General features: G+C 45.3%; 1 protein-coding gene across 2 annotated transcripts in view; it reads left to right on the top strand.

Moving 5' to 3' along the window:
• The window catches only part of col5a1 (procollagen, type V, alpha 1), an 86,090-nt gene that overhangs the window by 56,057 nt on the left and 15,226 nt on the right, over positions 1-14,807 (top strand). For both annotated transcript variants that reach the window (XM_048258149.1, XM_048258150.1), the window contains exons 29-46: positions 335-388; positions 3,440-3,547; positions 4,203-4,256; positions 4,829-4,882; positions 6,002-6,046; positions 6,188-6,241; positions 8,685-8,729; positions 8,850-8,903; positions 9,155-9,208; positions 9,375-9,428; positions 10,646-10,753; positions 11,006-11,095; positions 11,359-11,412; positions 11,995-12,102; positions 12,855-12,962; positions 14,159-14,212; positions 14,372-14,425; positions 14,584-14,691. In XM_048258149.1, the coding sequence (XP_048114106.1) occupies positions 335-388; positions 3,440-3,547; positions 4,203-4,256; positions 4,829-4,882; positions 6,002-6,046; positions 6,188-6,241; positions 8,685-8,729; positions 8,850-8,903; positions 9,155-9,208; positions 9,375-9,428; positions 10,646-10,753; positions 11,006-11,095; positions 11,359-11,412; positions 11,995-12,102; positions 12,855-12,962; positions 14,159-14,212; positions 14,372-14,425; positions 14,584-14,691 (1,260 nt within the window). The remainder of the gene's footprint in view (positions 1-334; positions 389-3,439; positions 3,548-4,202; positions 4,257-4,828; positions 4,883-6,001; positions 6,047-6,187; positions 6,242-8,684; positions 8,730-8,849; positions 8,904-9,154; positions 9,209-9,374; positions 9,429-10,645; positions 10,754-11,005; positions 11,096-11,358; positions 11,413-11,994; positions 12,103-12,854; positions 12,963-14,158; positions 14,213-14,371; positions 14,426-14,583; positions 14,692-14,807) is intronic.

Below are 14,807 nucleotides of genomic sequence, written 5' to 3' on the forward strand. Positions count from 1 at the left end.
TTCCCTCGTTTCTCTAGTCCAAAAATAAACCCACTTAACTTGTTTTCAGTTCACTGGAGAAAATGAGACTTATCAGTCATTGTATGTGTGTATGTATGTATCTGTGTGTGTGTGTGTGTGTGTGTGTGTGTGTGTGTGTGTGTGTGTGTGTGTGTGTGTGTGTGTGTGTGTGTGTGTGTGTGCATGCCTGTGCTTCTTCAAGAGTCAATATTTTGCAGTATCTTTTGCAATTTCGGTTATTCTTGTGTGTGTTTTATGCTATTGAGTTACAAAGAGTTCTCTCTCTCTCCTCTCTCTCTCTCTCTCTCTCTCTCCATCTTTGTGTCTCCTGCAGGGCGAGGACGGATTCCCAGGCTTTAAGGGAGACATGGGTATAAAGGGCGACCGGGTAAGAGCTCAGCTTTGGTTTGTGTCCTTTTTTCAGTTATTTACAGCCTCAGTTTAAATGACAGACACGAGTACACAGTCTCAAACACTCTGTGTGTGTGTGTGTGTGTGTGTGTGTGATGCTGTGCAAGTCAACGAGGACATTCACAAAGACTCCCACTCCCCTCTCCGTCCCACTCCACTCCTTTCCCCTCTTCTTCATCTCCCTCTTTTCCTCCTCTTCTCTCCCCTGCTGTTTTCATCCTCTCTTCTCCTCCTCTCTTCTCCTCATCTCTCTTCTCCTCATCTCTATTCTCCTCATCTCTCTTCTCCTCATCTCTCTTCTCCTCATCTCTATTCTCATCTCTCTTCTCCTCATCTCTCTTCTCCTCATCTCTCTATTCTCATCTCTCTTCTCCTCATCTCTCTTCTCCTCATCTCTGTTCTCATCTCTATTCTCATCTCTCTTCTCCTCATCTCTGTTCTCCTCATCTCTATTCTCATCTCTCTTCTCCTCATCTCTCTTCTCCTCATCTCTGTTCTCCTCATCTCTATTCTCATCTCTCTTCTCCTCATCTCTGTTCTCCTCATCTCTATTCTCATCTCTCTTCTCCTCATCTCTCTTCTCCTCATCTCTGTTCTCCTCATCTCTGTTCTCCTCATCTCTCTTCTCCTCATCTCTGTTCTCCTCATCTCTGTTCTCCTCATCATCTCTCATCTCTCTCTCTGTCCTCCTCATCTCTGTTCTCCTCATCTCTGTTCTCCTCACTGCTCCTTGCCCCTCCTCGCACCTCTTTGAACTCTCTCAACTCCGTCTAGCCCTCCCTGCTCTGCACCCTACTTTCTATTCCATGCCTTCTCTTCTCTTCTCTTCTCTTCTCTTCTCTTCTCTTCTCTTCTCTTCTTTTCCTGCCCTCTCTCTTTTACACAACTTTCTTGTTTTATTCTTTAATGGGTGTCTCTCCCATCCTCCTCTCCCTTCCCTCCCCTCCCCTCCTCTCCTCTCTTCTCTCCTGTCCTCCTTTCTCTTTTGTGATATGCGCAGCAGACTTGAGAGGTCTGCTGGGACGTAACCTTTACTCAACCTGATCGATCGCATTGATCACTGTCACCCTTTCCGCTGGTGTCATACAGCTGTTGTGACTGCACTGAGTCACTGTTGAGTTATGGGCTGTGAGCAAACACTTTCCCACCCTCAGGGGAGAGGAGTGTACGATTCACCGGCCCTCTCTCCCTCACCCACACACACACACACACACACACACACACACACACACACACACACACACTACGTTCCTCCTTGACTGGGTGCCGGAATATCACTTTCAAATTACTGAGGTGAAGCAAGTCTTCTTCCTTTTTTAAGATGCAGATGTATGTATGGAGAGAGCCTTAATCTGACATCACATCAGTAAGTCTTCTGCATTCTACATGCAGTTCAAAAGGACAGGAACGGCATAATATTACCATGAATTGTTAATTACGATTAAGAAAAGGTCTTTTTGGTGTGTTTGATATATTCGAGGTATGGTGGCTGCTGCAGTCACCAATAACCTTCCCTGTGGGGACAAGGATATCTTGGCACCCTTGTTGGGATTTGATGAGTCTTGATATATTTACAGAGCTCATACAAAATCAGTTGACATAAAAGCGGAAATATAATATAGAAAGTCGGACTTTCCATGAAATGCCATTATTCTTTATACGCCAGAACCCTCCGTCACAGTCAATAAGCCCTGTCTTATGCCCATTCATGCCTTTATTCAGCCCAGTCATCAGGGAGAGAGAAAGAGAGAGAGAGAGAGGGAAAAGAGGGAGAGAATGAGTGAAGAAAGGAGAAAGAGAATTAAAGGAACCAAGCAAGGGAGCAGTGTGTGTAATAATCCCTTCAAAAGAAAGGGAGTCAAGGATGTGGAGCGGACTGATGAAAGTCAAGAGATTGAGTCCAAAACTTACTTCTCGGGTCTGACCGGAATTGTAATGCACCCCTGCAAGAAAGTGTGCCTGTGTGTGTGTGTGTGTGTGTGTGTGTGTGTGTGTGTGTGTGTGTGTGTGTGTGTGTGTGTGTGTGTGTGTGTGTGTATGTCTCCGGTTCCGGCGCCGTCAAGTGTGGCAGCCTACTCAGCAGCTCCGTGTCTTAGTGTTTGTTTCTCAGCTGGAGACTTCGCTCACTGCCTTGCACAACTGACAGACTGAGAAAGTCATTTGTCCCCAGGGCCATTGAACTGTTCAATGCCTCACTTAAGGGAAGAGGAGAGATAGACTTCTCTGCATAGTCTGTCTGCCTCTTCACCCCCTCCATGTTTGTATACTGTCTGTCCACTAGCCACTTTTACCACTGTCTTTATGCCTCACTGTTTGCGTGCTATATTAGCACATTAGCACATATGCATAACCCCCCCGCCCCTCCATGCCACAGCCGAACTGTGGCCACACTTATACATTTTCTTTTAATAGTTAAATATATAGATATATAGACTTTACTTTACTTTATTTCTGCATTGTTGCACTGTTGGACTTACTCATTTGCACCATGACCACTATCACCATTGCACTACCACCATGACACTCATTCACACAGAGCACCTTAGAGCACCTTACCATACCTTACTATGCACAGAGAATCACAGGCTCAGTCCCTGCCTCAGTCATTGCAAGCGCCTCTGATTGATTAATCACCACTATGTGGATACTGTTTTTAGAATTGATTTAGATTAAGTGTTAGTTAGTATACTTTGTATTTTAGTATATTTAGCATATTCTTTATCTTCTACTGTCCTTATTGCTTAGTTGTGTTTTTATATTATATACTTTAATTACTCTTTCTGCTGTTAAAGAATGTGTTTGTGTTGTCTATATCTATCTATCTATCTATCTATCTATCTATCTATCTATCTATGTGTGTGTGTTTAAATGCGGATAGATGTGAAAGAGAGAGATGGGTGTATAAAAACTGAACGAAACTGTATTTGTTTTGCTGAACAAGAGAGGTTTTTTTGGAAGTCAGCAGTAAAAGACCTAACGGTAGTCATATATAGCACATTTATTTATCTGTTGTGTGGTGTGTCTTCAGGGAGAGCTCGGACCTGCTGGACCCAGAGGAGAGGACGGTCCTGAGGGACCCAAAGGAAGGTCAGGTCTCCCTGGAGACTCTGGTCCTCTTGGAGTAAATGGAGAAAAGGTGTGTGTTTGTGTGTGTTGAAAAAAGCTACACTTGCCATGTCTGTCTGTGTGACATTTGTCTGTATGCGAAGAAGTAAAGAAGTATTAATGTGTGTGTGCAGGAGTCTGTATATGTTTGTGTGTGTGTGTGTGTGTGTGTGTGTGTGTGTGTGTGTGTGTGTGTGTGTGTTCGTAATTACTCCTGCTTGTTTCCTGTACCCTAGAAACTTCAGGTCAGGTAGGCCCAAATAAGTGACAGCACTAGCTGTTAGTGTGCAGCAGGTGGACGCTAGCCCTCTCCACCTGTCCCTGTGGAGATGTCGGCGCATCTTAATTAAAGCCCGTCTCCACACCAACACTCCCCGTGCCTCATTTAGGGGGACTATTTCAGGAACCTGCTCTTGACAATCACACTGGGGGCTCACTTACAGACCTCCAAGTTATTTTAAGGAACCCTGTCCCCCATACACACACACACACACACACACACACACACACTGCCCACAGTCACACACGTGGAGGAAACTATATTAAGTTTGCAGTGACCTGGATAGGTGAAACTGGGGAAGAGAGGAGAAGAAATGACAGTGTTGTTCAGTAAGGTGGTGGACAGGTTGGATTGAATTAGGATGTTGGTGTTGGATGCTCAGTGTGATATTCCTCTTGATTTCCAGGGTAAATTGGGTGTGCCCGGGTTGCCAGGTTACCCAGGAAGACAAGGACCAAAGGTAAGATCGATCGACCCTCTCCTCCTCTTTTGGGTGTTTTGTGTGTGTGTTTGTTTTGTGCCTGCCTGCTATGTTTCTTTTTTGGGGCAGTTCTGGGTTGCATCCGTGTGTGTGTGTGTGTGTGTGTGTGTGTGTGTGTGTGCAGGTGTGCAGGTGTGGATGCAAAAGTTTGTGTATATGACTGCTGTGTTGTGTGTGTGTGTGTGTGTGTGTGTGTGTGTGTCTGTCAGTGCTTTCTGTTTGAGTTGAGGTAGTGCTTGTCGGGTTAGAGGTTTTCAGGGCTGGGTGGGGTGGGTTTGTGGTGATGGGTGAGGAGGGCCATGTTTGAACTTCCTGATCAAAGCTGCTCTCCCCTCCGTACTGCACCTCGTGGTGTCAGGCCTCCGCTCGCCCACAACCCAGGATGCACTGCTGCACCAGCACATTTTCCTCTCCTCCCCGCTCTTTGATGGACCTGCAGTTAATCTCTCTCTCTCCCTCTCTCTCTCTTTTTGTGTGTGTGTGTGTGTGTGTGTGTGTGTGTGTGTGTGTGTGTGTGTGTGTGTGTATGTATCTATCTTTCTCCTCTGCAGGGTTCTCAGGGATTCCAAGGATTCCCAGGCGCCAATGGAGATAAGGGCACCAGGGTATGTGTCAAACTTGCTACAAACACACTTCACCTACATGCTGCTATATGTATGCTACACTCATTACCCACACACACATGCAGATACACACACACACACACGCACACATTTTTTTTCTGCATTGCTCGCCGCTCGCTCTCTCCCTGAAATTCATTCTGTAGTGTGTGATCCCGAATATCCCTGCAAAATCCTCATTAGTTTACACATTCAAAGCAGTACAGACAAGCCAAGTCAAACATAAACACCAAATAGTCTACTAATCTTCACCGATACACACACCAGATTACTCGACACAAACACACACACACACACACACACACACACACACACACACCCATGCTCACACATACACACACACACACACACACACACACAGGAGGATAATGGCGTTGGCATTACCGCTCTCAGATGCTCAGTTGTGCATGCAGAATCCTCTAATGCCAACATCAGTCTCCTCATTAATTTTGCATCGTGGGCAAAACTTTTCATCTCACTTAACAAACTCTACTCCCAAACTCTTTATTTTCAGATTCAGCGCATTGTTGCTGCTGGATAAGCAACCTGATTATCCCCACACCGTGTTGTTATGTTTTAATAATGACTAATATCTCATTAAATCTGTGTCTTTCCCCATTTATTTAGTGGGATATGGCGAGGGACTTATTTTAATGTTGCAGCCACACAAACACAATCTTAATGTTTAAACAGAGCACAGATCTGAAAGAGGCGTCCATAAATCATAAATATGCCCTGTGAAATTATTTCTTAAGCTACCTCAGGTTATTTAAAGATTATTTCCTGATGAGTTTGAGAAAAAAACACAGTTTGTTGCTGTATGTTTACTCTACTGCCTTCCACTGGCCTCTCCCAGTTCTGTGTGAGGTGTTTAATTAGTATGTACAGTGGGTAAACACTGACACGCTTATCGGCGTGCTCATGCAATCATGTATCCTCAGTTAAAATTAAAAAAAATAATGTATCCTTCCTCATTTAATAACTTCCTTTTTTCTCTCTCTCTCTTCTCTCTCTCTCTCTCTCTCTCTCTCTCTCTCTCTATCCCTCTCTTTCTCTATCTCCTGTATTTCCCCCCTCTCTGTCTTTATCCTTCCCCTGACACAGGGAACAGCAGGCAAGCCAGGCCCAAGAGGTCAGAGAGGACCAACGGTGAGTCTCCTGCTGCTGGCAACCTTTGACCCCTACTTCTGTAGCGTGCACCTGCCAATGCTAATAATGGCCAAGGAGAAAGCCTTCACCTGAGATTCATGTCTTTTTTTCTCCCCCATCTTCTCTCTCGTCTGCCTGCAGGGACCACGTGGAGAGAGGGGACCCAGGGGTCCAACAGGAAAAGCTGGACCAAAGGTGAGTGGGGGTCAGAGGTCAGGGAGGAGGAGCCTGAAGGGTCAGAGTTTCTGCTTTATTAGAAGCACTTGTGGAAGAAGTCCATCTGCGCTAGCTGCTTCCTGCTATGTCAGAACAGAGCACTGGAGCCTGTTCAAGACTGGCCCCTGTAACCAGGGAGGGGGATCAGAGTAACACATGGGACGCAGGCCCAGTTAGGAGGAAAAGCTGTTTATAAGCTTAGATATCTGGCAACCCTCTTTTGGGTAGTCCTGTATTTCCCCCTTGTGTGGGAAAATTTGAAAGGTCATGCTACAAAATGTAACATAAATTGATCAAACGGGTGTCAAAATCAATAGTGTGACATACACATTTTGCACAATTGTGGGTGTGTGTTTTCTCTGGACCAAGAAAAAGAGCTTGAACTTAAGAACATTTAAGTTGCACACCATTCATAACCTTAGCAGTCAAAAGCAATTGGAGCTACAAACCTGAATAAATGAGCTGAGGACCAGGGAATATAAAGGCTGAAACACAAAAAGGCTTTCATCAATAAAATTTGGAACGGTGTAAATCTCAAATCTAAATCTAAATCCTTTCTGGCACACTGAAACAAAGGTCTGAGTTACTTGCTGGAGGTTGTGCAATCAGGCGTCTCGAGACATATCAGCAGTACAGTCTAACACCTGCCTGTGGCCTACCCCCCTCCCAAAGAAAACACCTCTGCACCAATTGGCCTGGAGTTGTGGAGGGCTAAAGGGAGCTGTTGTTTTTAGTCTGTTCAAATTAGATGGAGTCTGTCTGCCTGTCTTACACAAGACAGTTTGATGCTCAGAACACTTGTGATGCGTAAGGGCATTAGATGAGTAGGCGTGATAAGTAGACCATAATGAGTAGACTGACAACGCTAACAATTATGGCACAATGTTAATATCACAATTACACAGAGCCGGACAGTAACGGAGTACATTCACTTGAGTACAGTACTTGAGTACAATTTTGAGGGATCTGTACTTTACTCGAGTATCATTTTTGAGGAGTACTCATGACTTTACTCAAGTACATTTGAGAGGCAAATATTGTACTCTTTACTCCACTACATTTCTATCCATAACCGTGAGTACCCGTTACTTCTTCTAAAAAAAAAGGAAAAAAGAAAAATCTCGGAAATCCTCAATTTGTTAGCCTGGCGGGCCATCCTATATCATTGAAATGTATAGTCTGGAGTCGAACCATTTACCTCGCTTAATCCATGGGGCGGGCAGAGAATTGTCTTTCAAACTGCCTAGGCATGCAATAGGTCAGCGCTACGACCATATCCATATCCGGTCGGCAAAACGGCAAATACATCCTTCTTCGAAAGGAATTACTTAAGTGCATTGTGTTGCTCAACTTTCAAAGAAAAGCACAAGTCCAACTCCTCCAAAGTTGACGCCAACGCTGATTCAAACAACCGCTCTTCGTTAGCCATAGCCACCTTCCTTGTTGTTCACCGTCACAGGACTGTCGTTATCCTGTTAAGCCCGCCTTAAGACTCTCTAACAAAATAGAGCGCTGTGATTGGATGAAGTCCACGGCGTCAGCCAATAGAAATCCTTATGGTTTGATACTAAACGTACAGGCTGAGCAAATTAATTTGCTGCCACTAGGGTGTGTCTAGATTTCTAGGCTATCAATGTGTTGTTTCCCTCTCAAACGTGATTGGATTGTGCAGGCGCCTCTGATTGGGACAGCCTATCAGCAATCACCTTCAGCTTTCTGCCAAAGTCAACTCCATGGTCAGATTTAGATAAGAGATGAAACCATGAACGAAACAATGGATGAAGACGCAGCAGGTCCATCCCGGGAATGTGCCAACCTGTGGCCCCACCTCACCAGACTATTTCAATTTTCTGAACAAGTTAATGATAGTTTTCGCTTCAATCTGTTTCAATTACAAAATAGTATTTTGTATTTGAAATACATATTTTAAATACATGTATTAGAAATACTGCCCATCCCTGGCAACATGGTAAAAAGATGAAAATTACTTGATTTTACTTTCAATTCCTTTTACATTCTCCAAGGTATTAAGATTAACATTTTTCATAACTCCATGTATGACGTTTCTATACAGAAATGTAAGCACTGTGGCAGTAGTAATGCAATATTTGAAAAAAAAAAAAAAATTAGGCTACTCTTGTACTCTTGATACCCAAGTACTTTAAAAAAAAAAAGTACTTCAGTACTTTTACTTAAGTACTTCAGTACTTTTACATTAAGTTGTACTTTTACTTGTACTTGAGTAAAATTTAGCAAAGGGTATCTGTACTTTTACTCAAGTAATGAAGCTGTGTACTCTGTCCTCCTCTGCAATTACATGATGAAGTAGCAAAACGGTGAAACAATTGATATTGTTATGCATTTAGTGCTTTTTGTAAAGATTTTTTTTGGAATCTGACGATTTTTTGGTTCTTCCCAACAGGGTAACTCAGGAAGCGACGGCCCCCCAGGACCTCCCGGTGAACGGGTAAGTCAATTTCCCATCTACACTCTGCATGATCAACACTGACTGGTGCGTGAGTTGGTCTCTGATGTGGATGTGAAGAGTTGTGGTCTAAATCCCCAATCTTTGCTTTGTTTCTTGCAGGGTCTGCCAGGGCCTCAGGGTCCAACTGGATTCCCCGGACCAAAGGGACCCCCTGTAAGTGTGAACACTACAAAGCATCTCAACAATTAGTTTTTGTGTTAAGTGGACTGGTAACGATACGAACCACTCTGAGGCAAGAAAAAGCATGACAATATCATTTGGTAAATGGTTTCTTCAATTTCTTAAGATAAACAGAAGGATGAAAGGATAAAGTGGAGTGGAATAGTCCATGTAGCCAGGTTGGTCACCGGCACAGTTCGTCTGTTTTTGCTCATTTTGTTTTGTTTGTTTGTTTGTTTGTGTAGGGGCCAGCTGGGAAAGATGGACTGCCCGGACATCCAGGACAGAGAGGAGAGACTGTAAGTATCCAACGCACCCAACCATACCCGCACACTCACACATGGACACACACACACACACACACACACACACACACACACACACACTCACACACTCACACACACACACGTTTACTCAGACACATTGTGACTTGCACACTTATCATGACCTGTCCTATCTCCCCAGGGTTTCCAAGGCAAGACTGGACCTCCAGGACCTCCTGGTGTGGTTGGACCTCAGGTGAGAAGCCCACTTAGCACAGAGCAGTTGACTCCATCCCTAACGAGCTCCCCCTAACAAGGTGTTCCTAAAGTGGAACCTCCTAAAGATGGTCCTCCATCACCCCATTAGAGCAATGGAGCACCATGTTACTGAGTTGCCATAGCGCCACAAATCCACCTCTACCATGCACAGATTGTCTCTCTGTATGTGTGTGTGTGTGTGTGTGTGGGGGTGTTTGTGTGTTTGGGGGGGTGTGTTTGTGTGTGTGTGTGTGGATTGCTAGAGTGTGTCGGTGCCCCGTTGATGTGACTGTGTGTTGTTGCTTTAGTCGTGACTGTCTGATGAGAGAAAAAGAGACAGAGAGAGAGACAGACAGAGAGAGAGAGGCAGACAGAAAGAGTCAGTCTGGAGTTTCCTGTCGAGCTCCCTGAAGTCCCTGAAGCTTTCTGACTGGTGGAGGAGATGCTCTTTAAAGCCCATGCATATTCATAAAGGTGTATGTTTCAAAACGCTCTCTCCACTTTAAGTGTTTAAACGAGAGTTAAAAAGTGTTTTAACTCTCACACTCTCTCTCACATACACACACACAAACACACACACAAACACACACACACACACACACACACACACACAAAACACACACACCCTCCTGCGCCCTCAGCCTAGACTGTCACTGTAAAGGCTGAAGGGGTTCAAGAGGTGGTCATTAAGCCAAGCCTGGCCCTTGTTTGTCCTGATCTTTGCTGACGGCCGTGACTCGCGCGCCTGTTGATTGTTGGATGTGTTAGCACTCAGAGTCCTCATACATTATGCATGCACAGTCAACATGGCACCACTCTCTCGATGCTAATGCACATACACACACACACACACACACACACACACACACACACACACACACACACACACACACACACACACACACACACACACACACACACTCCAACACACTTAAACACACACACTTTCACACACAGTCTCGCTTTCTGTGTTCCTATCTCCCACACCTAAGGATATGCAGGCCAACACCCGCAAAATGTACATTCACACACAAGGACACATGCATGCCCACACACATGCAAATACACCTAACCTCACCGACAGTAAGACACACACTGATGCTGCATTGATGCTACAGTTAGCTGATGCCACTCTGATGAAAGTTCACTGATCTGCACAGATCTATTTTGGTGCACAAAATAGCACTTACCCATAATGCACTTCTCTGTCCTCAGGGCCCCACAGGTGAGACTGGACCAATGGGAGACCGAGGGCACCCTGGACCCCCAGGCCCTCCAGGTGAGCAGGGTCTGCCAGGAGCTGCCGGAAAGGAAGGAGCCAAGGTGAGTGACCGCAAGTAAACTGTCATGTAGTCTGACAACCAACCATCACCACATAATGTAAGATTTACCACTGTACTTTAGGATTGTGTACCAGTGTGTGACATTTACTGCAGGCACATTTTGAACTTGTGGAGTTTTATGGAGTGTTATACAGAGAATGGATTCTTAGATGCCATAATTGGACTCTTACAGCCTACTCTGTTCCACTGAGGTCAGTCTGGTCTTAACGGCTCATTTCCTTGTGTTCTGTAGGGAGATCCAGGTCCTGCTGGCCCCTCTGGTAAAGATGGTCCACCTGGCATGAGAGGCTTCCCAGGAGAACGTGGTCTTCCAGGTGCAACGGTGAGTATTAGAGCCTTCTCATTAGCTTTAGTTGGACTTTGCCTGCCATTTAAATGATTTAATCTGATTGCCATCACATGCACTGTATGTAATGCACATTTTGTTGTTATTTTAGTAGAGTGAGTTTTGAATTAAGTTTGGAGTTTGGAGTGAGCAGGTTGGAGGAGTGTGTGTTGTGTTGCAGGTGTATTGCTGAAACTGTGTGTGTGTGTGTGTGTGTGTGTGTGTGTGGGTGTGTGTGTGCTGTGTTCTCCTCTCCTCAGGGAGCCGATGGTCTGAAAGGAAGCGAGGGACCCCCTGGTCCACCTGGTCCTGCTGTGAGTACACTCTCCCCACTCTTTCTCCCCATGTTTCTTTTCTTCTCTCTTTTCATCTCCTCTCATCTCTCTGCTTTTGACTCTGTTTCTCGGCCCATCTATTGCTTGTTAGTGGCTCTGTCAACAGTGGCTATCTCCCTCGTCTGAGAGATGTGTGTTTCTCTAATTACTCCCCTCCATTATTAGCGCTGTCTTTTTCTCTCATTCCATCTCTCCTTTCACTCTCTATCCCTGTTTTCGTAAGATTCTGTATGTTCCCTTACAATTTGATGTTACAGTTGCGTTATATAAGGTAATAAGATATGTGCAGTTAAATAATTCACGCCTAACTACATTACTGAAATGTATTGTCCATGTCATCACTTTCCGACTTTATTGTAGAGGTGAAATATTCTCCACCAGCTTTCATGCATACATAAAAGATTTCCTTATAAATAAATAAGAAGGGCGTAACTCAATAATCATGGGCCCTGATCGAACGGTTTTGGTCACTCTCTTTCTTTCGTCCTCTCTCTTTCATATTTCTCCATCTCTCCATCTCTTCTTCTTCCCTCTCCTTTTTTCCTCTCTTTCTCCTGGCAGGGCTCTCCTGGTGAGCGTGGTCCTGCTGGCCCAGCTGGACCCACTGGTCTGCCAGGTCGGCCTGGACCGCAGGGACCTCCCGGTCCCACTGGCGAGAAGGGAGCACCAGTAAGTTTGTTGTGTGTGTGTGTGTGTGTGTTTATGTGTGCTTACGCATGCAAGTCCATGAATGCCTGTGTGTGTGTGTGTGTGTGTGTGTGTGTGTGCACACGTGAGTGCATGCGTACATGTTTATGAGGGTTATGTCCCTTGAGTAGAGTTTACCCAGACAGTGCCACCGTTTTGGACGTATAAATGCAAGTGTATGTATGTGTGTGCATACATTTTGTGTGTGTGTGTGTGTGTGCATATGCATGCGTGTGTGTGCATGTTTATGTGGGCTACGTCCCTTGAGCACAGTTGTGCCCAGACGGCACCACACAGCGTCGTAGACACCCGACATTTCATAAATATGTTACGAGTTGAGCATTACTTGCTCATCACTTCTCCACCTTGAGGGGCCAACTGGCAGTTAGGATGGTACAAGACCACACTCAATCTGCCCTGGCATGAGCCACAGAAGAGCTGTATGCTGACGGCCTCACATCTCATTCATGCCTGTGGCTTAGATTAGTTTAAGTGATGTTCACTCAGGGTGTCGAGGTGTCAGTGGTGGTTTGTATTGTATGAGCCAGATAGCTTTCAAGCCTCTGTACTTTACTAATGTGGCTGATTTGGTGAATGAAAGAGTTTTTTGTGTGTGTGTGTGTGAGTGTGTGTGAGAGAGAGAGAGAGAGAGAGAGAGAGAGAGAGAGAGAGAGTGAGATTTGTGTGTGTGTTTGTGTGTGTTCTTGCCTCAATGTCAATCTTTGATTTCATAGGGAGAGAAAGGACCCCAGGGCCCTGCTGGTCGCGATGGCATCCAGGGACCAGTAGGCCTGCCCGGGCCTGCTGGACCTCTCGGACCCCCTGGAGAGGATGGAGATAAGGTAAGAGGTGGCAGTGGGGTATTGCATTTTGTCTCCCTCTATATTAAACATGTTCCCATTACACATTTACTGATACACCATTGTGTCTCTGCAACTCTCCTTCCAACACACACACACACACACACACACACACACACATTTACATTACCTGGAAACCTCAGGTCCATTCAATACACATTCCATTAGCTATAAGCTTCAGCGAAATGCTATAATGACACAAATGAAGTACATGCCTGTCACTGACTGAAACTTCTTTATGTTAGATGTACAGAGTGTAAGAACAGAAATGTAATATAGTACAGTGTAAGAAACGTTGTAGCAAATGACAAATGACAAATTTAAATAATTGAAAGGGAGGAGGCTGCAGTCAACAATATCTGCTGGAGGTTTGGATACCAACGACAGGCAGTTGAATTATTTCAGGGATGGATTTTCAGAGAGACGGTGTGTCAGGCAGTGTTTTTTTTTCAATAGAACAGACATCCCACACCCCACTGTGTCTGTCTCTCACACACCCGTGCACACTCACTGGCACATCACACATTAATTTTGAAGGGATATCTGTCTTAATTGAATCTCCTCTCCTCAGAGATATTGTCAGCTTCTTAATCTCATTAAACTCCCATCTCTGAATGGTGGGGTGCTGGGATGGGATGTGTGAGACTAATTGAACACACACACACACACACACACACCTAGACACACATAAGTTCCAGCACACAAATCCTCAATACACAGATGTCAACACACCCATGTACATCAAAAGAAGCTCATCTGCTAATGCTCACTGCATCCCGACATACTCTAAGCCAAACAGGCTTATTCTTATTCTGGTGCGCGCACACACTGTCACACAGACACACACACACACACACACACACACACACACACACACACACACACACACACACACACACACACACACACCACACACACACACACATGGTTGGTGCGGATCAAGCATTTGATCATCATTCACACACACACACACACACACACACACACACACACACATGCACACACACACACACACACACACACACACACACACACACACACACACACACATACACAATATGTGTGCACCTGTGACTCCTGCCTTAGATCAAATCCCCCTATGCTGTCCACAGGGCTGACATGTTGTTATGTGGTCATATATTCTGACGCACACTCCTCTCTCTGCTTCATGTCCTCAGGGAGAGCTTGGTGAGCCTGGACAGAAGGGAAGCAAAGGAGAGAAAGGAGAACATGTAAGTTGCACGGCCATCATTCACATTGCACCTCATCAGCATATTACGTCCCGTCCATTGTTCTTTTCCAGGCTAAAGATGTATTGTATAAGCCTCATCTCCTTATGGAGCCATGGTTAATAATGCCTCATTGCTTTCCATTGTTATCTTTCTCTCTAGGGTCCCCCTGGTCCTACTGGACCACAAGGTCCCGTTGGTCAGCCCGGTCCATCTGTGAGTGGCACACCTTCACATCACCTTCACATCCTTGTGTTACTGTGTTATTGTCATTTGTGATCGTTCCCTGCTTTGACAGATTACACATTTTCTTTGCTCATCCAACCATCTCTCTCTCTCCCTTCTTTCCTTCTTCCTGTCTCTGTGGGGCACAGGGAGCGGACGGCGAGCCCGGACCCAGAGGTCAGCAGGGTCTGTTCGGTCAGAAGGGAGACGAAGGCTCCCGAGGATTCCCCGGACCTCCAGGTCCCGTCGGTCTACAGGTCAGAGACAACTGACCACTTGGACATACACAATCCATTCCAACACTCATCTTTTCAACAGCCATCCATCCTACACTCAAATCAGAATCATCAGTACGGAGCCAGTATTGTCCAAG

This window comes from Alosa alosa, chromosome 12, assembly GCF_017589495.1.
Source record: "Alosa alosa isolate M-15738 ecotype Scorff River chromosome 12, AALO_Geno_1.1, whole genome shotgun sequence".
In the NCBI taxonomy this organism is placed as follows: Eukaryota; Metazoa; Chordata; class Actinopteri; order Clupeiformes; family Clupeidae; genus Alosa; species Alosa alosa.